The following is a 22,740-nucleotide window of genomic DNA, read 5'->3' on the forward strand; positions in this document are numbered from 1 at the left end:
AACATAAAAACAAGTAAGGAAGGCTAAGTTCGGGTGTAACCGAACATTACATACTCAGTTGAGAGCTGTGGAGACAAAGTAAGGGAAAATCACCATGTTGTAAAAAGAACCTAGGGTAACCCTGGAGTGTGTTTGTATGACATGTGTATCAAATGGAAGGTATTAAAGAGTATTTTAAGAGGAAGTGGGCCATAGTTCTGTAGATGGACGCCATTTAGGGATATCGCCATAAAGGTGGACCAGGCCTGACTCTGGAGTTTGTTTGTACGATATGGGTATCAAATGAAATGTGTTAATGATAATTTTAAAGGGAGTTGGCCTTTTCGAGATATCGCCATAAAGGTGGACCAGGGGTGACTCTAGAATTTATTTTGTACGATATGGGTATCAAACAAAAGGTGTTAATAAGTGTTTTAAAAGGGAGTGGGCCTTAGTTCTATAGGTGGACGCCTTTTCGGAATATCGCTATAAAAGTGGACCAGGGGTGACTCTAGAAAGCGTTTGCACAATATGGGTATCGAATGAAAGGTGTTAATGAGTATTTTAAAAGGGTGTGGGCCTTACTTCTATCGTTGTATGCCTTTTCGAGATATCGCCATAAACGTGGACCAGGGGTGACTCTAGAATTTGTTTGTACGATATGGGTATCAAATGAAAGGTGTTAATGAGTATTTTAAAAGGGCGTAGGCCTTAGTTCTATAAGTGGACGCCTTTTCGAAATATCGCCATAAAGGTGGACCAGGGGTGACTCTAGAATTTCTAGAATTTGTTTGTACTATATGGGTATCAAATGAAAGGTGTTAATGAGTATTTTAAAAGGGCGTGGGCCTTAGTTTTATAGATGGACGCCGTTTCGAAATATCGCCATAAAGGTGGACCAGGGGTGACTCTAGAATTTGTTTGTACTATATGGGTATCAAATGAAAGGTATTAATGAGTATTTTAAAAGGGCGTGGGCCTAAGTTCTATAGATGGACGCCGTTTCGAGATATCGCCATAAAGATGAACCAGGGGTGACTCTAGAATTTGTTTGTACGATATGGGTATCAAACAAAAGGTGTTAATAAGTGTTTTAAAAGGGAGTGGGCCTTAGTTCTATAGGTGGACGCCTTTTCGGAATATCGCTATAAAAGTGGACCAGGGGTGACTCTAGAAAGCGTTTGCACAATATGGGTATCGAATGAAAGGTGTTAATGAGTATTTTAAAAGGGTGTGGGCCTTACTTCTATCGTTGTATGCCTTTTCGAGATATCGCCATAAACGTGGACCAGGGGTGACTCTAGAATTTGTTTGTACGATATGGGTATCAAATGAAAGGTGTTAATGAGTATTTTAAAAGGGCGTAGGCCTTAGTTCTATAAGTGGACGCCTTTTCGAAATATCGCCATAAAGGTGGACCAGGGGTGACTCTAGAATTTGTTTGTACTATATGGGTATCAAATGAAAGGTGTTAATGAGTATTTTAAAAGGGCGTGGGCCTTAGTTTTATAGGTGGATGCCTTTTCGAGATATCGCCATAAACGTGGACCAGGGGTGACTCTAGAATTTGTTTGCACGTTATGGGTATCAAATGAAAGGTGTTAATGAGTATTTTAAAAGGACGTGGGCCTTAGTTCTATAGGTGGACGCCTTTTCGAAATATCGCCATAAAGGTGGACCAGGGGCGACTCTAGAATTTGTTTGTACGATATGGGTATCAAATGAAAGGTGTTAATGAGTATTTTAAAAAGGAGTGGCCCTAATTCTATGTGTGGACGCCTTTTCGAGATATCGCCATAAACGTGGACCAGGGATGACTCTAGAATTTGTTTGTACTATATGGGTATCAAATGAAAGGTATTAATGAGTATTTTAAAAGGGAGTGGGCCTTAGTTCTATAGGTGGACGCCTTTTCGGAATATCGTTATAAAAGTGGACCAGGGTTGACTCTAGAATGCGTTTGTACAATATGGGTATCAAACGAAAAGTGTTAATAAGTGTTTTAAAAGGGAGTGGGCCTTAGTTCTATAGGTGGACGGCTTTTCGGAATATCGTTATAAAAGTGGACCAGGGGTGACTCTAGAATGCGTTTGTACAATATGGGTATCAAATTAAAGGTGTTAATGAGTATTTTAAAAGGGCGTGGGCCTTAGTTCTATAGGTGGACACCTTTTCGAAATATCGCCATAAAGGTGGACCAGGGGTGACTCTAGAATTTGTTTGTACGATATGGGTATCAAATGAAAGGTGTTAATGAGTATTTTAAAAGGGCCTGGGCCTTAGTTCAATAGGTGGACGCCTTTTCGAAATATCGCCATAAAGGTGGGCCAGGGGTGACTCTAGAATTTTTTTGTACGATATGGGTATCAAATGAAAGGTGTTAATGAGTATTTTAAAAAGGAGTGGGACTTAGTTCTATATGTGGACGCCTTTTCGAGATATCGCCATAAACGTGGGCCAGGGGTGACTGTAGAATGTGTTTGTACGATATGGGTATCAAATTAAAGGTATTAATGACGGTTTTAAAAGGGAGTGACCCTTAGTTGTATATGTGAAGGCGTTTTCGCGAAATCGACCAAAATGTGGACCAGGGTGATCCAGAACATCATCTGTCGGGTACCGCTAATTTATTTATATATGTAATACCACGAACAGTATTCCTTCCAAGATTCAAAGGGCTTTTGATTTCGCCCTGCAAAACTTTTTCATTTTCTTCTACTTAATATGGTAGGTGTCACACCCATTTTACCAAGTTTTCTTCTAAAGTTATATTTTGCATCAATAGACCAATACAATTACCATGTTTCATCCCTTTTTTCGTATTTGGTATATAATTATGGCATTTTTTTCATTTTTCGTAATTTTCGATATCGAAAAAGTGGGCGTGATCATAGTCGGATTTCGGCCATTTTTTACACCAATACAAAGTGAGTTCAGATAAGTACGTGAACTGAGTTTAGTAAAGATATATCGATTTTTGCTCAAGTTATCGTGTTAACGGCCGAGCGGAAGGACAGACGGTCGACTGAGTATAAAAACTGGGCCTGGCTTCAACCGATTTCGCCCTTTTTCACAGAAAATAGTTATCGTCCTAGAATCTAAGCCTCTACCAAATTTCACAAGGATTGGTGAATTTTTGTTCGACTTATGGCATTAAAAGTATCCTAGAAAAATTAAATGAAAGAGGGCGGAGCCACGCCCATTTTGAAATTTTCTTTTATTTTTGTATTTTGTTGCACCATATCATTACTGGAGTTAAATGTTGACATAATTTACTTATATACTGTAAAGATATTAACTTTTCTTTTAAAATTTGAATAAAAAAAAAGTTTTTTAAAAAGTGGGCGTGGTCCTTCTCCAATTTTTCTAATTTTTATTAAGCAGACATATAGTAATAAGAGTAACGTTCCTGCCAAATTTCATCATGATATCTTCTACGACTGCTAAATTACAGCTTGCAAAACTTCTAAATTACCTTCTTTTAAAAGTGGGCGGTGCCACGCCCATTATCCAAAATTTTACTAGTTTTCTATTCTGCGTCATAAGCTCAACTCACCTACCAAATTTCATCGCTTAATCCATATTTGGTAATGAATTATAGCACTTTTTCGATTTTTCGAAATTTTCGATATCGAAAAAGTGGGCGTGGTTATTGTCCGATATCGTTCATTTTAAATAGCGATATGAGATGAGTACCCAGGAACCTACATAGCAAATTTCATCAAGATACCTCAAAATTTACTCAAGTTATCGTGTTAACGGACAGACGGACGGACGGACGGACGGACATGGCTCAATCGAATTTTTTTTCGATACTGATGATTTTGATATATGGAAGTCTATATCTATCTCGATTCCTTTATACCTGTACAACCAACCGTTATCCAATCAAAGTTAGTATACTCTGTGAGCTCTGCTCAACTGAGTATAATAAAGTTCCTAGTCAAATATGTAGATGATATTTTCGCCATCATCCAAAGAAAAGACACAAATACAATATTAGATGTTTTAAATAAATATCATAATCGACTAAAATTTACGATCGACAAACAACAACATCCCCTTTATAGACACATGTATACGCAGGCTCAATAACAAACTAATATTGGATTGGTACTAGAAACCAACCTCTCCTGGGCGCCTCATAAACTTTATATCCTCACAGCCTTTCAAACACAAAATAAATACGGCGAAGAACTTTATAGACAAAATATTATCTATCAGCCATCAAAGTTTTCATGACACAAATATTAGGAAAATTAAATTGACGCTTAAAAAGAATAATTATCCGGACTATATCATATCAAATTTAATAAATCAGAAACAAATGGAAATAGAAAATATAGCCCAAAAAACACAGTATTCAGATACAAAAAACCAGACAAAGTGATACTTCAGTGTCACTTACATTCCTAGGCTCACAGAAAATGTCACACGTGACTTGACAAAAACATCAAACACAAACACTACACTAGCATACAGGTCAAACTGCACTTTGGCAACGTGCTTTAGGAAAACAAAAACACCCATAGATCTCCAACAACGTAGCAATGTAGTTTACGAAATTCAATGTAAATGGAATAAAGAAGGTAGCTGCAATAAGGTCTACATTGGAACCACAAAGCGGGCGCTCGGCACGCGGGTAGCTGAGCACGAAGCTGATATAAGTAAACAAAAACAAAGCACAGCTTTGTTCAGCATGCAATAGATAATAAACACACAGCTGATTTTGAAAATAAAAATAATAGACACCGAAAGCATAGAAGAAGCGCGTTACACCTTAGAAAGCCTAAGAATTTTGCAAAAAAGAGGAAACACAATAAAAAAAAGATGCCAAGGAAATTTGGCGAAACGTCGAGCTGAAAGGTGGAATAATCTTTATTTTTATTTGCACCCAACACAATAGATCTGCGTGGCTTAAAATATACATAAATTTATTTTCCTGTTTACATGCACCTGTGTTTTCGTTTCTGTGATGTTCTGCTTTTTGTCCAATTTCTTTCTCCTTTTTTCTTTGTCGTTGTTGTCTCTCCCGATTTGTATTTGCTTTTTCCTATGGGATTGTATTTGTTGAGTTTAGCCGATTGATACTGCTGCTGTGGGCTCGTCGGTTCGAAGACCAAATGTTTGTATGGACTAACAAAATTGAATGCCGGTTCGATCTCTCTGCAACTCTGAGAAAGGAAAAGAAAAAATGAAACAGCGGGAATTAAGTAAATAGAATATAAAAATGTTTACGTTTATTTAAGAAGAAAACCCGCATATACGAAGATATATGCAGATTAAAAATCTGTATACATATAATAGATGAAAATGGTTCAATATTACCCGTAGCTTAAATGCTGCCTTCGAACGCTGTCGCAACTGCTGTCGTCGTGAAAGTAGACTACCACCAAAGATTATCGAAAATAAAGATGTTGCAGGGACGAAAAATCGTGTGAAGCAAGCTTCACAAAATTCTAGTAGGTCACATTCACCACTTACCACAGTAGTATTTGTTAAACTACCACTGTCTGTATTTATTATTTAACAATTATTTGTACACTTTTTATTCAGCTAATGTGTTCAGAATTCACATTTTTACTCTCTAAAACTTCAATCAGTGTATTTCTGTGCTCAAATTATGTTAAAAATTGTGTTAAAGTTTTTGGGTGTGGTGAAAGTGACCTACTAGAATTTTGTTACGCTCCGCTGCTTTCCACCGAAGTTTGCGCCTGCAACATCTTTATTTTCGATAATCTTTGCTACCACTTTGCGGTTGAGCGCAGCGAAAGAGAACCACCGGTGGATTTGAAAGGAGCGCAGCTTTGTGGCGAACAGCTTTAAATGAAGGTACACCAGTGGTTCCCAACTATTGAAGGCGTTTGGCTTCAACAGGTGGACTATAATGAGTGGTGTGTTAGAGGCGTTGGTTCCACAATACAGTTGAATAGATGGTCGGTGTCATGTGGGGACACATTACAAGCAGGACATACATTTTACATGTCGGAGTTGATTCTGGATAGATAAGAGTTTAACCTGTTACAGTATCTAGATCGAAGTAGAGCTAGAGTGTACTGGATGCGCCGGGCAATTCCCAATTCCTTGCATAGAGGTCCGACGGCTGTTTGTGGATTTCACTGAGGACCTGCTTGTGTTTTTTAGCTTCATGCGGCTGTGTTCTCAGGTGCCGTATTTCCTAATAATGCTTACGGAGATGACCCCTTGAGCCCTAGGCGGTATAGCCTCATCAATCAGATGTCTGTTGAGATGACCAGGTTTCTGGGTATTCAACAGAAACCGTTGGTTAGCATTTCATTTATCTGCCTAATGTGGAGTATTATCGTCTCATTATACAGATGGTGTTCTGGGGATATAAGAATAGGGCGGTATTTTGGCGGGCCTTTAACTTCTTCCAGTGAGTAGTCTTTGAGCTTGGCGACCATATCGGGGACGCGTAGCATGCAATCGACTCGCCAATTGTTTTGTAAGTTGTAATGAGCGTTTCTTTATCTCTACCCCAAATACTGCCGGCAAGAGATATGAGGATTTTATTACGGCTCTGGATTTTCGGTATAATTGCGGCTACATGCTCTCAAAAATGTAGATCCTGATCGAACGTCACACCCAAGATTTTGGGGTGTAAGAAAGTCGGTAGCGTGGTGCCATCGACGTGGATGTTCAATCAATATGGTCGACATTTGGAGCATCCATGTTGTAAATAAGGTCGCCGATGATTTAGTCGGTGCCAATGTCAGATTTCGCGAGGCGAAGAAACTAGAGTGATCAGGGAGATAGCTGTTTATTTTGTTACAAATCTCATCGATCTGTGGGCCTGGGCCTGTGGCCGATTTTGCGCAGTCATCGGCGTAGGAAGCGATAGTGACTCCTTCTGGTGGTGAAGGTAGCTTTGATATGTAGAAGTTAAACATTATGTAGAAGTTAAATTATATGTAGAGGTTTAATTATATGTAGAAGTTAAGCATTTAGCGCGGTGGTTGTGCTGTGTAATTTTCTGAAGCCATTCTGATGATTGGCTAGTTGCAAATTTGCATTAAAGTAGGGAAGCAGAATGGCTTCAAGTGTCTTGGCTACTGGCCGATAGGAGTGATAGGAGTGATATCGGACGATAAGAATCTCCTCTGTTAGCTGGTTTCCCAGGCTTTAGTAGTGGGACCACCTGGGCCATTTTCGGGGATGAAAAAGGTGGAAAGGAGCAAATTGAAGACATGTGCTAGATCAGCGATGGGCAAAACGGCTCGTATGATCCTTTTGCTCATACGGGCACGCTTTGCATATTTAAGTTCTAGGTGAGGGCGATCAAGTGCAGGTATGTGGGGCGAAGAACACAGGAAGAGAATAATATACAAACACACATAAGATTGATAAAGAGAGAGTATTTGTGGAAAATAGAGCTGCCACCGAAGACGGGTCGGGGGCTGATGTTCGGCATTGCTACCGACTCTACTACGGAGATTGTAACTATGAGAAGGATCGGCCGTATGAGCTCTGGCGCCGTAGGCTGCGAGGGGGAGGGGCCATAAAACGCAGACTACAGAATGCCCTTATGCGTGAGCAGCAAGCATCCACAAAAGATTTATAAAGTTACAAGGACGTCGGGTTTTTGGGTCCAGCACAGGACAACCTGTCCGATGGAACCATCCCTTGCACGTGACACACTGACACCGGCATACGCATCAAAAACATTTCTTTGGACCGAGGTCAGGTGAAGGACCCGGATTAGGTTCGATACTTTCCCTGAACAGGAGAGTATGGCGCAGTCCCGCTGCAAGGATCTGCTGGGAGGATGACAATTTGTGGGAGGGACGCAACAAATCAAATGAGGTTACACTGAAAGATTTTCACTGTCTTTTGTAGTTCTGCCAGAAATATATTGTCGGGCCCAGAAGGTTCGAAGGTTTAATGGCCCATTTACGCAGCTCCTATCATAGAGGTTTTCAAAAAGAAAACTATTTTAGCGAATTATTACAAAAAATAAAGTACAAGCTGTTAATAGTGGTACATGTATTTATCAATGTAGACGGGATATATTTGGTATCTGGTTAAGACTAAAATATACTGGGCTATTCTATTTATTGTTTTCCTATTGATAACTTCAACACATAAACTACGTTTTATTAATTAATATTTTTACAACAAGAATCTAGAAGATGAACATGCACAAACAATTATTGATAGATGGTTCTCTAAGCTAAAATATGTATGTGAATACCTAATTGAAAATTTGGAGACAGAACATATTCTTGCCATCCTCTCACTTGCTGGTACAATATTTTTTATGATTGGTGTTGGATATATCATGGTTTACTTCGTTCGGGCCGAAGAAAAAAACTTGAAAGTTAGCGGACATCTGGAGGGAAACGGCAAATGTAAGTAAAATTTGAAATTTTGTATATAACTCACATGTAACATTACATTAAGAGGGAAGTATATTTCTAAAATAGTTTGACAGTGAGAAGCTCCGGAACAAACGCCTTGAAAATTTATCAGATTTCGATGATTGATTGATTTTAAAATAATCTTAATTTGGCCCACTTTTAAAAACATACTTTTGTATCAAACTAGCAGATCCGGCAGACATTGTTCTGCCCCAATTTTGTTCTATCCTTATACGTTTTAAGAAGCTTTTAACTCTCATTCTCCCTCCCCTTTTCCTTATTCCTTTATTCAATCCTTCCTCTGCATTTCTCATTTCTCGGCGTCACTTTCTCCCTCTCCTTTTCCACTCCATCTTTTCCTATCTTTCTATCTCTTTCTTCTTCCCTCTTTTTTCTTCTCTCTAGTTCTTTTTACTCTTCTGCGTCTCTTATTCCCAGACCCAGCTCCAGCTACAGCCTCAGCCTATGTCCCTGTCCCACTCCCAGTCGGTCCCTGATCCATTTACCGAAAAAAGTGTTGCATACACTAATTAGGCAAATGTCAGGATAATCGAGCCATGAATAGAATTTGTTCAAATAGACCTGCCCCGGGAAGAAACTTCTCATTGCTGTGAAGAGACTTAGAAGACCATAAGCTTCTTTGTATATATCGAGATCATCATCCATAATTACTGATTGGAGCTAACCTCCGAAGCGATTTTAGCAATTTCCTAACAAGTCACGGCAGTTATCCCTGTTTCGCGAAAACTGGTGCCATTTGGGAGCACCAAGGGAGGCCAAGCCTTCTCCACTTGCCTCTCCCAAATCAGTGAAGGTCTCCCCCTTACGGAACCCTTTGGGTTTTTAGTCTCCGCACTAGCATGGTTAATCATCCCACCCACTTCCATACTCGCCGTTAGCATCACGGACAATCTTCCGAAAAAATTTTCTTTCGAACACTCCGAGAGTCATCTCATATTCGCCTGACACTGTCAATTAGTCCATACATCAGGACAGGAATGATGAGCGTTTTGTAGAGCGTAATTTTTGTTCGCCCAGAGAGGATTTTACTTTTCCCACTCAGTCTCCGTTTGATTTCTAAGCTGACATTGTTTTTGCTATCAATGCTGGTTCCCAAATAGGCGAAATCCTTCATAGTCTCGAATTTGTGTTGAACTATATCCAACGTAGCTGCGCTGGCGCGAATGCGCCGATTCTTTCTTGGATGACAGCAAGTACTTCTCCTTGTCCCCATTTACCACACCCTTTTTTGGTTTCTTTATCAAATCCCGAAAACGCATAGATATATATAGATTAAACCTGGTTAGTGCAAAAACATTAACATAAACATACAAACATACCAAACATTAGAACTTTTGTTTTAACGAAGAGCTTACAATTTTTAAGGAAAGAATATTTTTCAAGAAATGTATGCATTCATAACCATAAATGTATGTGACATTAACTTGGCAACACGCGTAAATATGTGTATTAAGCTGGTTCGATTTATTAACCTATATCGCGCCATCGATTTTTCGATAGGTTTTCGGCTCAGGATTAAAAAGTTCCACTAAGCATACCCAAAAAAATAGTTTTTTGACTTTTTTTCTTTGATTTTTAAGGTTTTTTTCATGACCTACTTAAAAAATTTTCATTTGATTTTAAAATTTTCATGTATACCCTGTCCGACTCAAAATTGTCCGCTAAAAACTTTGGCGATAACAGTTTTTTAAAAAAAAAAAAAATATTTTTTGGGTTTTGAGGAGTGTGTTGGTGAACAAATTTCTTTCGCGATAAGAACGTCGGCATTAACAGTTAAAAAAAAATTTTTTTTTTGGATTTTGGGACTTGTTTTGGTCGAAATCGATTTTTTTCATTTTCAAGGCTCCAAATCATTTTTTATATATATTGTAACGAATTTGCTGCAAATCCTCTTATTTGCCCTTTTGCTAGGTTCGTATCGCTAAACTGTTGAATAAATAACTCCAATATTGAATAATGGAAAAATGGCCTTTATTAAAATACTTCACAATAACACTCAAACTGTGCACCGAATAGCTTAATAACCAAACTGATAGCTTAAAGGAAACTGACTTTCAAAATAATACTGCTATTGCTCGCTAGATATCGTCTTAGTCGTAACTGCTTGACAACTCAAATCAAACTGAATTCCAGCGCCTCTACATCTGCGGCCTTTTATACTCTCTGGTTTCCTCGGTCTCATCTTCTAGAATCTACTAGCATTGTCCATGAGCTCTCAAACTTCTCAGCTATAACTAAAATTGCACGATTTTATAGCTTATCTCATACCCCATGCTTGTATGTGTGAGCGACACTTCCACAATTATAATTGCCTACATTTAGGAGCATCTCAAATAAGATGTTTGCATATGGTTGTGCTTTGCTTCTCAGCTGCGTGTACCTACATACATATGTGTAGACATAATGATTGATTCGTTTATGTAGATACAAGTGACTTTATTTACTTAGCATCAGACTAGGGATGTGAGTATCACTTAGTGTCACTCATATTCGTCACAATATGTTTCCGTTAGACCCACCAATAAGTATACCAAAATTATCAGGGGACGAGCTAAGTTGATTTAGCTATGTCCGTCTGTCCGTCCGTCCTCCTATCCGCTTGTTTGAACGCAAACTGGTCCCTCAATTTTTGAGATATCTTGATGAAATTTGGTAAGCAGGCATATTTTGACGGGGGATTTGACATTTGTCGGAATTGACCAGATCGGACCACTATAGCATATACCTCCCATACAATCCACTGTTCAATAAGAGGGTTTTCGCCATTTCTGTCCCGTTTCTGCCTAATTTTAACAGCTAGCAACATCAAATTTTACCACAAGCTTTTGTATTGGGCATAGATTGTTGTCTGAAATATCATCAAGATCGGACTAAAAGTCGATTTCGACAAAAATGATGAAAATCCTCATACCTGAACAGTCGGTTGTATAGGATACATATTATAAATATGTCCGATCTTGATGATTTTTTCAGACAACAATCTATGCCCAATACGTAAGATTGTGGTAAAATTTGATGTTGCTATCTGTTAAAATGAAGCAGAAATGGGGCAGACATGGCGAAACCCCTCTTATTTTACAATCGATGGTATGGGAGATATGTGCTATAGTGGTCCGATCCGGTCGATTCAAACATATGTCAAATCCCCCATCAGAATATGCCTGCTTACCAAATTTCATCAAGATATCTCAAAAATTGAGGGACTAGTTTGCGTTCAAACAAACGGACAAACGGACAGACGGACATGGCTAAATCAACTTAGCTCGTCCCCTGATCATTTTGGTATACTTATTGGTGGGTCTAACGGAAACCTATATGAAAATGAAAAAAATCGATTTCGACCAAACCAAGTCCCAAAAACCAAAAAAATTTTTTTTTTTTTAAACTGTTAATGCCAACGTTTTTATTGCATAATTTTAAGTGGGATAGAACTATGACGCAAATTCATTTTCATCGGCAACACTTTTGCACGTTTCTGAAGAAACTCTTAAAAAAAATGGCGAAAAAATAAATTTTTTCACCAAAACACTCCTGAAAACCCAAAAAATATATATATTTTTTTTTCAAAAAACTGTTATCGCCAAAGTTTTAAGCGGAAAATTTTGAGTCGGACAGGGTATACATGAAAATTTTAAAATCAAATGAAAATTTTTTAAGTAGGTCATGAAGAAAACCTTAAAAATCAAAGAAAAAATGTCAAAAAACTAAAATTTTGCAGGCTCGAAAATTATTTTTTTGGGTATACTGAGTGGAACTTTTTTTTCCTAAGCCCAAAACCTGCCGAAAAATCGATGGCGCGATATGGATTAACTTTCGTCGTTAAGTCAAGCTGATACGAAATGGAAATACGTACATCCATACGTACCTGTAGGTGGACTCCCAAAGGTATATAACGCTAGCGAATGCTGGCTTTTTACCATTCGATCTAATTCAACATGTACACTCAAAGCAAGCTTGCTCATACAGCTCACAGCGAATAAAGACACGCAATGCATTTTTTGAAGAAAAATGTTACTTTTATTAGAACAATTTTGCTCCTATTAGTAAGAAATAATGTTTTTTAATGCAGAACGCAGGTAATTATTTCAAAGATTTACTGCAAAGAAAAAATGTTATAGCTGTTTAAACAAAAATGTTATGATTTTTTACTACATAATGGTAATTTGGCTCGCCCCTTTAATACATACCTTCAAATTGTATTGACAGGCTCCATCTCACGCAGCCAAGCTTTCAAGTACAAAAAACTCTTTTAAAATGGTAGCATTCTGTGTAAAATGATGGGCGCTCAACAGCATTTATTTTATAAGATTCATATGTAAATGCATACTTGGGTGGTTAAAAAATTTTTGTTTTTGGAATTTCGCAAACGTTACCTTCTAATATTTTTTCTTGTGAAAAAAGAATAAACGCGTATTATTAAATTTGGTAAAACAAATGATTTTAGAGGTCACGTTCGTCGTTTTTATTAAAAACCCGAGATGCCCTCAACTTCCATGTTTTCTTTGAATGCCAATGTACAGTTAAACAATTTGTTTTTTGCATATTAAAATTAGTATTTCTTTGGGAAATATTCCCATTAGTTCACAGTTTCTTTGGACTTGTAGAATGAGCTCGGCGCGTAAAAATATGTTGCTAAATTGAAATCGGCGAAACTAAAAAGGAAATTCTGACGATATTGCGTATTTTTTTGGGTTCAAAATCGCCCTTGTGGGGTATATAATATTGCAGATGACGAACTCGATGCCAGCTTTTCAAAATTCAAAATGGCGGATCCAATATGGTTGACATTTATTTTCAAATTGATTTGATTTTCTTGAAACTTTGTACGCGGGGTTTCATGGGGTTGCTGATTTTGAGCCCGTATTGAGATTTTTTCAAAATAGTGGACTCAGTATGGCGGTCAACAATTTTAAAGTGATTGGATTCGCTTAAAACTCCGTATTCGGAGACTTATGAATCTGTTGATTTTGAATCCGATATCAGTTTTTAAAAATTCTAAATTTCGGATCGAATCAGGCGGTGATAATTTTGCTGTGATGATTGGAAAGATATCCAATAGTAGATATAACTAGAAATACCATAATATAATAAGGTTTCCAAGTCATGGCCCACGAATATAAAATGATGAAGTTATTTAGTGAAATGAGGTATGTTTTATAAGGAATTTATTCCTGGAAAGGAATAAAGGCAAAAGGAAAAACATATTTTTGAAAAAAAAAAAAATGTCTAATGACTTAGGCTTCCCCTGTAGCGATATAGCTTCCACAAACATGAATAGCTCATGAGATTTTATATGAGTTGATTTGAATCATGCTCTTTTATCAATTTGTTCATTTCGCATAATTTGTGTTAAGATTTGATGCTTGAACATTTATAGTCCGGTCAATTTAGACAATTAAAATAACAAAAATTACTAGAAACCTAAATTATGGTGAGAACCTTTAGCTCACCACAAAAAATAAAAATTGAAAAGTCCCTATCTATCCCAACTGAGATAAAAAAGTAATTCGAGGTCAAAAGTAAAAATTTAAGGTTTTTGATTTTTTCTCGAAAATGGTAAGTTTGATTAAAAAATAACTCAGACTCATGATTTTTTCTGTGAGTATCACCGTTCTTAAGATATCGTATTTATAAGGGTCAAATAATATGCACACCTTTCCACACCACCTTTAAGGTAGTGTAATCGGCGCGTTTTTTTAACGTATTTTCCCTAGTAGGACCACTTTTGTTGCGAATTTCGAGATCTACAATTTTGAGTTATTTTTTGACGAAACGTACCGTTTTCGAGACAAACTAAAAAACTTTAAAATTTCACCTTTGGCCTCGAATAACTTTTTATTTATTATGGTAAACTAAAGGCAAATTTGGACTTGTCGCATTTTTTGTTATTTTATTACTATTTTTATGTCTAAATTGACCGGTCTATAATGAATAATAAAACACAAAGGATAATAAAATAAAACGTCTTCCTAATAACGAAATATTAGGTCCGTTCTCTCAAAAAAAACTGTTTATAGAACAGATAAGTTTTAAAGTTCACAGGAGAAAATGGCCGTTATTATTATATTATAGCGAATTTACTGCAATTCCCCTTATTGGCAATCTTCTGCCAACGTTCGTATCGCTAAACTGTTGAATAAATAACTCCAATATTGAATAATGGAAAAATGGCCTTTATTAAAGTACTTCACAATAACACTTATAATTTGCAACGAATAGCTTGCTTAATAACCAAACTGATTGATAGCTCAAATGAAACTGATTTATTGCCCGACAGATAGCGTGCTTAACTGAAAACTGCTTCTAGCGCCTCTACCGCTGGTGCTTTTATACTCTGTGATTTCCTCGTGGCATCTTCTAGGCGTTTCCAGAATTTACTTAGTTACCGCCATATAATTATAACTACAGATGCACGTATATAGCTTCTCATATGCGTGTATTTGTGAGCGACACTTCCACAAGTACAATTGCATACTTTTGGGAGCATCTCAGATAAGATATCTGCATGTGTTTGTGCATCTCTTTTCTGCTGCGTGTACGTACATATGTGTAGACATAATGATTTATTCGTTTACGTACATATAAGTGTAGCAGCTTGCTTCATTGTTGTTGTGGCTTTATTTACTTAGTATCAGATTAGTGATGGGAGTATCACTTAGTGTCACTAATATTCGTCACACTGCCCTCCACCTAAGTCTGATCGTCCCGATCAGACAAATCTTCCGATCTAAACGCTGCTAGCATCTCCAAATGTACCACTCTTCTACTTCGTGGTTTCTCAATGGTTTTTATGTGGTAGATGTTGTCACTGCTCTTCTTCACAACTTTGTACGGGCCTTCCCAATTGCGCCGAAATTTGGATGGAACACCTTTCCGCAGGTGAGGGTTGTATAGCAGTACCAGATCTCCCTCCAAGAAACCTTCCGAATTAAAGTTCTTGTCATGCCAGTGTTTGATCTTACTACTCATTATCCTGGGCCGCTCCCTCATACTCTGTTGTTTGGCCAATGAACTACTTCGTAGAGCTTGCGCTTGACGGATTGCCTTCGCATAATCAGTATCATTCCCACGTTTCACAACAGTAGTGCACTCCTTCTTGAAACTGCCCTCGAATTATTTCTGGGAAATTCGTTGCTTTGTTTTTGTGCGTCCATTAGGTTTTGCAATGCCAGTGTTTCTCTCGCAGGTACTTTTGATTTTGCTTTATTTGGCCCATTCGATCTATCAACCTTTGCCTTTGACTTTCGTGGTCTTTGTCGAGTCTTTCCCACCAGTACTCGATTACTATTGAACCCTTTCTGCAAACTGAAGTTAAGTGGTATATCCTGGTTCTTATAACGCATCACCCTTCTCTGCATATCGATCTTGATGTCATGGTTAACCAAGAAGTCCACTCCCAATATGACTTCATCAACGATCTCCGCCACAACGAATTTGTGTAGAACTGTGACCTTGCCAATCAAGACTTCACATACCACTTCTCCCTGGACTTGGTTATTCTCGCCAGTGACCGTACGCAACCTTGCTCCAGGTAACGATTTTACTCTCCTGTTGACCAAGTCAGATCGGATTAAGGAATGAGATGCCCCCATATCTACAGTCAGAACACGTTCTTCGCCATCCACATTCCCTCTGAGGGTAAGACTGCTCGCTTTTCTACCAATTTGCGACACAGATATCACAGGACATTCAATAGCTGGAGCTAGCTCTCGATCTCTACATCTTATTCGGTCTTGCTCATCCCCTCCAGCTTTGTTATTAAGACCACCCATGCTGTTGAAACCACTAGGATCAAGATCGCAATGACGTGCAATGTGACCGGGCTTCCCGCATTTGAAGCATTTGATAACTCTTTCACTCCGCTTTTGCGATACTTTCAGCGCCTCCAATATTGCGTCTACCCACTCTGGCCCTTCTACTTCCACACGGCGTGCTTTGAAAACTGGCTTACACAGAAGCGACGCTGTTTCCTGAATCAGAGAATGTGATACCGTTTCTGCGAATGTTGGCTTTGGGTTTGCGTATGTAGCTCGCTTTGCTTCGACGTCCCGTATGCCATTTATAAAGCTCTGAATATTTACCCTTTCAGTGTATTCCACGGGTGCGTCTGCATTCGCTAAATGTTCTAGCCTTTCAATATCCGACGCAAACTCTTGCAATGTTTCACCAGGCCTCTGGAAGCGGTTCAGCAACTCCGTTTGGTATATCTGTCTCCTATGCTCAATTCCGTATCGTCTCTCTAGAGCGCCCATCAATGCTTCATAGTTGTTCCGCTCTCCTTCGGGAATCGTCTGCAGGATTTCGGCTTCTGGCCCCTTCAATGCCACGAACAGTGCAGCAACTTTATCTTCCGAATTCCAGTTGTCCACTGCTGCGGTCTTCTCAAACTGTAGCTTGAAGACCTGGAAAGGAACAGAACCATCAAAGGATGGTGTCTTTACCTTCGGATTTCATGCTGAAACAGCTGGGCGATTTAGTTGTAACTGCTCCATACGACCTTTCAAATCATCGACTTCTGCCTGAAATTGAGCGATTTTTGCATCCTGCGCTTCCAGTTTTGATGATACCCTTGCTTCCTGTTCTGACAGTTGCGAAGATATGCGAGATTCTTGTGTTTTCAACTGCTCAGCCATATATGTCTCCTGTCCTTCTAACTGTGTTTCTATCTTAGATGTTATACGTGTCTCCTGTGATTCCAGTTGGGATGCTATACTTGTCTTTTGTTCTTCCAGTTGTGATGCCAGTTGAGGTTTTGTATCTGTCTTTTGCTCTTCCAGTTGATATGCCAGTTGAGATGTTATATCTGTCTTTTAAGATTCCAGTTGAGAAGCCACTGTCGATGTTTGAGCAGATTTTGCAGCCAAAATCATGTTCAAGTCTGTGCTCGTAACTGTCTGCGTAACTGTCTCTTCCTTTTTTGTTGTTTCCTCGCCATCAAGATGAAAGTCATACTCTTCCACGCCAATTCCTTCTAATTCCATTGCCTGTCGTAGTCGTTCCTGAAGTTCTAGTTTAATGCCAGTTGTATTCAATCTACGGCTCTTCAACTCCTTCTGCAGTTGCTGGATCTTCAATTCACCTAACTTTGGCACGTCCAAGTTGTATTCGAAGTCTTCGGAATTTATTCAACAATCCCACTTCTGACACCAATTATAACGAATTTACTGCAATTCCCCTTATTTGCAATCTTCTGCCAACGCTCTCATCGCTAAACTGTTGAATAAATAACTCCAATATTGAATAATGGAAAAATGGCCTTTATTAAAGTACTTCACAATAACACTTATAATTTGCAACGAATAGCTTGCTTAATAACCAAACTGATTGATAGCTCAAATGAAACTGATTTATTGCCCGGCAGATAGCGTGCTTAACTGAAAACTGCTTCTAGCGCCTCTACCGCTGGTGCTTTTATACTCTGTGATTTCCTCGTGGCATCTTCTAGGCGCTTCCAGAATTTACTTAGTTACCGCCATATAATTATAACTACAGATGCACGTATATACCTTCTCATATGCGTGTATTTGTGAGCGACACTTACACAAGTACAATTGCATACTTTTGTGAGCATCTCAGATAAGATATCTGCATGTGTTTGTGCATCTCTTTTCTGCTGCGTGTACGTACATATGTGTAGACATAATGATTTATTCGTTTACGTACATGCAAGTGTAGCAGCTTGCTTCATTGTTGTTGTGGCTTTAATTACTTAGTATCAGATTAGTGATGGGAGTATCACTTAGTGTCACTAATATTCGTCACAATATTAACCTCAATGGACACATAACCTCAAAATACTGACTTTCTAAAATCTTTTTTTTTAATTGACCGTCAAATAGGATCCGCCATCTTGAGTTTCAAGAAACTAACATCGGATTCGAAAGCAATAATCTCACCAACCCCCGAATGCATACATATTTTCAAAAGAATCAAAACACTTTGAACACATCGAACTCGTCATCAGCGATATTATGTACCCCTTACGCCTCGATTCTAGTGTGGTAACAACATTCTTCACCACCGCAACGAAATCATGTGGCAACTTTTACACCCTTTTATCGGGATGGCCGTTTGATAGAATGAGTAATACTTTCACAACGATTAAGTTGTAATTTAAGTTTATTTATTGAACGATCATAATTAATAAAACATTAAAGATTTAGTTGTAAAAATGAATAATTGTTAAGTGTCCTGAATTGACGTCCGTTCGCTTTCGCTGATACTTTTCTACTCCCTTTTGCTTTGTCATTCGATCGTACTTCTCATGTGATAAAAGGGTTGCCAAATAACTTTACAGCTCGGCCGTTCCTGACGATTCGTCTCCCCTGGACGATTTTGCCTTGTTGGAACTTTCTATATTTATCTCTTCTTCGGAATCGTTGATAATTGAATTTGTCTCGTCGCAATCTTCTGCCCCTAAGGTGCACCCCGGTTTCATATTGTCATTGGTAAACACCCCGGAATACATTTTGCGACTCCTCTGTAGGTCTGGTAAATCTTCCACCAAATAACGGTCATGTGGAAGGACTTTGGTGACGATGTATGGTCCTTTATATGCTGGCTCTAATTTATGAGACATACCTGTAGGAGAAGGGACATGAGTAATTAATACCAAATCACCTTCGTTATACGGCTTCGGTGCACGATGTTGCGCATCAAAACGCTGCTTCCATTTAAGCCGCTCTTGCTGTATTCGTTCCCCTACTGCTTGTGTTCGAAAGTTGTCACACGTAATTTCAGATTCATCTTCGTCTTGCACAGCTTGTATTAACCGATTTGTTGTAACATCTTTCAGCTTATAGTTGAATACCAAGCTGTTAGGACTCTGCCTAGTCGTAGCGTTAGTTTGCGAATTTAACTGCCATTGCAGCTGTGGCAAAGCCTCGTCCCATTCTTTATCATTCTTAGTGCTACACTTAAGTGATGCTAGCACTGTACGGTTTATACGTTCGGCTTGTCCATTGGCTCTAGGACTTCGCACTGCCGTCTTCACATGTTGAATGTCATGATCCGCCATAAACTTTTCAAATTCTTTGGACGTAAAAGCTGTCCCTCTGTCGGTTACCACGCATTTTGGACGCCCATACACTGTCATGTAGTCTTTCATAACATTCAATACTGGATTTGTTTTTGTGTTGCTTAACGCCTTCAACACAACATATTTCGTAAACGCGCATACGATAACCAAAATATAGTACTTGCCATGCTTGCTTCGCACAAATGGTCCCAAATGATCAAGATGTATAGTTCTGAACGGAATGGGTACCACTTCCCCAACATGTAGTTGTGCCTCTCGTTTCCCTCCGCGCACCTTGTTCAAACAGCAGTCTGGACAAGATTCAATGTACGACTTTACATATGGTCGCATTCGGGCAAACCAAAAATCTTTTGATATGCGTTCCACAGTTTTGTCCACACCAAAATGCCCTGCTTCGTCGTGACATGCCCTTGCTAATCGCCACCTTACAGCTTGTGGAACAACCAATCGTTTGTCATTACCCATATTACGATACAATCGATGCCCGTGTATCACATAGCCACTTCTAATTTGTTTTGCGTTCAACCCATCATTGCCGTTGATGATGTCTATAATCTGCTTTAGCTTGTCGTCTTGCCGTTGCATCGTTGCTACCCAATCTTCCGAAATGGTAGTAACAGCATACACTGCATCGGCAACCGTCATTGGTTCAGTTGATGGAAGAGTTGGACATCGGCTCAACCCGTCCGCCACTTCGTTATTCGCTCCTGGACGATGCTCACACTCAAAACCAAATTCTTGCAATTTGAGCCACCATCTAGCTATGCGTGATAACAGCGCCGTAGTTGCTTTCGTTGCTGCCACCGGATTACAATCCGTTAGCACTTTAAAATGTTTTCCCATCAAATACATTCTATATCGCTGCAATGTTTCGACAATCGCCAAAACTTCCAATTCATGGCTCGCATAATTACGCTCGGCATCATTACATTGCCTGCTAAAGTAAAATACAGGCTTCAGCCCATCTTCTTCACGTTGCATAAGCACACCAGACAGACCCTTAGAACTGGCATCTGTATGCACTTCATGCGTTTTTGTCTCATCGTACATGGCTAAAACCGGTTTTGTAGTAATAGCGCCCTTAAGTGCCTCAAAAGCATCTCGTTGCAAATTTTTCCATTCGAAAATTGCACCTTTACGTAATAATGCTGTAAGCGGTCGTGCTACAACACCATAGTTCTTTACAAATTTCCGGAAGTATCCGGTTATTCCCAAAAAATGTCGCACCTCTGTTGCCGTAGACGGAACCGGAAACTCCTCGATAACTTTTGTCTTACATTCACCTGGTCGTATACCTTCACGATTGATAACATATCCAAGAAATTGGACTTCCTCTGCCAGAAATGTGCTTTTTGTTGGCCTCAGCGTAAGACCGTGACGTTTAACTGCTGTCAAAAAATCGTGCAAAACCTCTAAACCTTCATTGACAGATTTCGTTGCAATAATAACCTCGTCGACGTAATTGATGACCTTATCCGGATGCTTCATCGTCTTTATAACGTTAACGATGACTTCTTGGAAGACCACCGGCGCATTGACCAACCCGGAGGGCATCACATTATGTTCAAAAAGACCCTCTGGTGTCAAAAATGCCGTATACTTCTTAGATTCCTCCGCCAATGGAACCTGATAATAGCCTGATGTCATGTCAACAGTGGTAAAAAACTTATTTCCTGCTAAACGTGAGAGTTGTTCCTCTACCACTGGCATGATATAATTTTTCTTGACCGTAACTTCGTTGAGACTTCGGAAGTCGACACACATTCGACTTTCCCCGTTGCTCTTCTTTACCAGCAATACTGATGCAGCATATGGTGAATCGCTTTTCCGTATGATACCACAATCCAGTAGTTTACGAACTATACCCGACAATATTGGACGCTGCGAAAACGGAACCTGGTATCGCTTTCCTATAATCGGTTTATCTGTCGTAACCTGAATTGACATCTCGGTACCCTTTACTCGCCCAATGTCACAAATGTCTTCTGCAAAACAAGACTTAAACATTAGTAAAAGATCTAGCACCTTACCACGCTCTTCGATGCATAAATCGTTCGATATATTAAAATTATAATCGCCTTCGTTGATATGATAGACTCCGTCATCAACAACTAGACGATAGCCATATTCTTGTAGTATATCGCGACCCAATAAAACGTCATCAGGTAGCAGCTTATCTTCTACAATACACAAGGTCGCCTGTCGTTGCATATTCTCCATCGTTATCTTTGCCTCTAATTTTTCAGATGCTTCAACCTTGCACCCACCGAAACCAATAAATTGCTTTTGCACCTTAACTTTGTTATGCATACGGTCTGCTACTGTTTTCTTAATGAACGAACATCCACTACCAGTGTCGACAAAAGCATTTACAGATTTGCCGTCCACTTCGATTTGTTTTGTTACTGGAGTAGTCTCCTCCTTAACGTACTTATCATTAGAAATCTCCAACACCGTAGCCTTATTATTCGTACAATCTTTCGCGATGTGACCTGTCTTTGAGCATGATGTACACCTGGGCCTACGTTGTGGCTGTGAACACTTAGCCGCTATGTGTCCAAGCTCGTTACAATTGTAACACTTTACTTGCCCTGGAGTCCTAACGTTGGACTTGCCCTCTACTTTTATTGGCTGCTGTGTTGTACCTGTATTCATCGTCACTTGGTTGCTCATTGCCTTTAAATTCTTTAAAGCTGTCAGCAATTCGCTGCAAGATTTAAATCGCATTGCCGCTAATGTCTTTGATAATTAACCCGCTAATTATGTGCGTAATAATTGACAAATCATCAAGCGCACCCTGACGCCCAATAGATATCATCGCATAATAAAACTCAGCATAGTTTTCATTGTTTTTACGTTTTCGGTTGGCCATCAGTTTGTGCACCTCAGCTGTATTATACCCAGTCGGAAAGTCTACATAGAACGCTTGCACAAAGTCTGACCAACTGCTGTGTACCGGCTGTGCATCCAACCAAAGTTTCGCCATGCCTTTCAATTTGTGTTGTATCGCCACTAATACCATTACCTCAGGCCATTTGTAGTTCTGTTTTAATTGTTCAATTTTCGCTATGAATTGCCCTGACGTGATAGTGCCTTTAACTGGGTCAAAATCGGGAAGAATTCCAACCATATCTTGAATGGTCATCGTTGATTGCCGTGGTGCGTATAGCACACTTGTTGCATGTTCAATTCCACCTATAGGTGCTGGTGTAGTACCACCATTTTCCGTACTTACATTTGTTTGTTCGATGCTACTGCCTGCAATAGGTGCCATTGTCGTGATCGCTGTTGTCAATTTTTCCATAATTGACTTCAGTCCATCAA

At 39.1% G+C, this 22,740-nt stretch overlaps 1 protein-coding gene across 3 annotated transcripts in view; it reads left to right on the plus strand.

Moving 5' to 3' along the window:
- Window positions 1-22,740, plus strand: part of l(3)80Fg (dnaJ homolog subfamily C member 16 l(3)80Fg) — a 2,137,133-nt gene that overhangs the window by 1,802,540 nt on the left and 311,853 nt on the right. For all 3 annotated transcript variants that reach the window (XM_067760003.1, XM_067760004.1, XM_067760002.1), the window contains one exon: window positions 8,120-8,348. In XM_067760003.1, coding sequence (XP_067616104.1) covers window positions 8,120-8,348 — 229 coding nt within the window. The remainder of the gene's footprint in view (window positions 1-8,119; window positions 8,349-22,740) is intronic.

Source organism: Eurosta solidaginis, chromosome 1 (assembly GCF_040869045.1).
Source record: "Eurosta solidaginis isolate ZX-2024a chromosome 1, ASM4086904v1, whole genome shotgun sequence".
Taxonomy (NCBI): domain Eukaryota; kingdom Metazoa; phylum Arthropoda; class Insecta; order Diptera; family Tephritidae; genus Eurosta; species Eurosta solidaginis.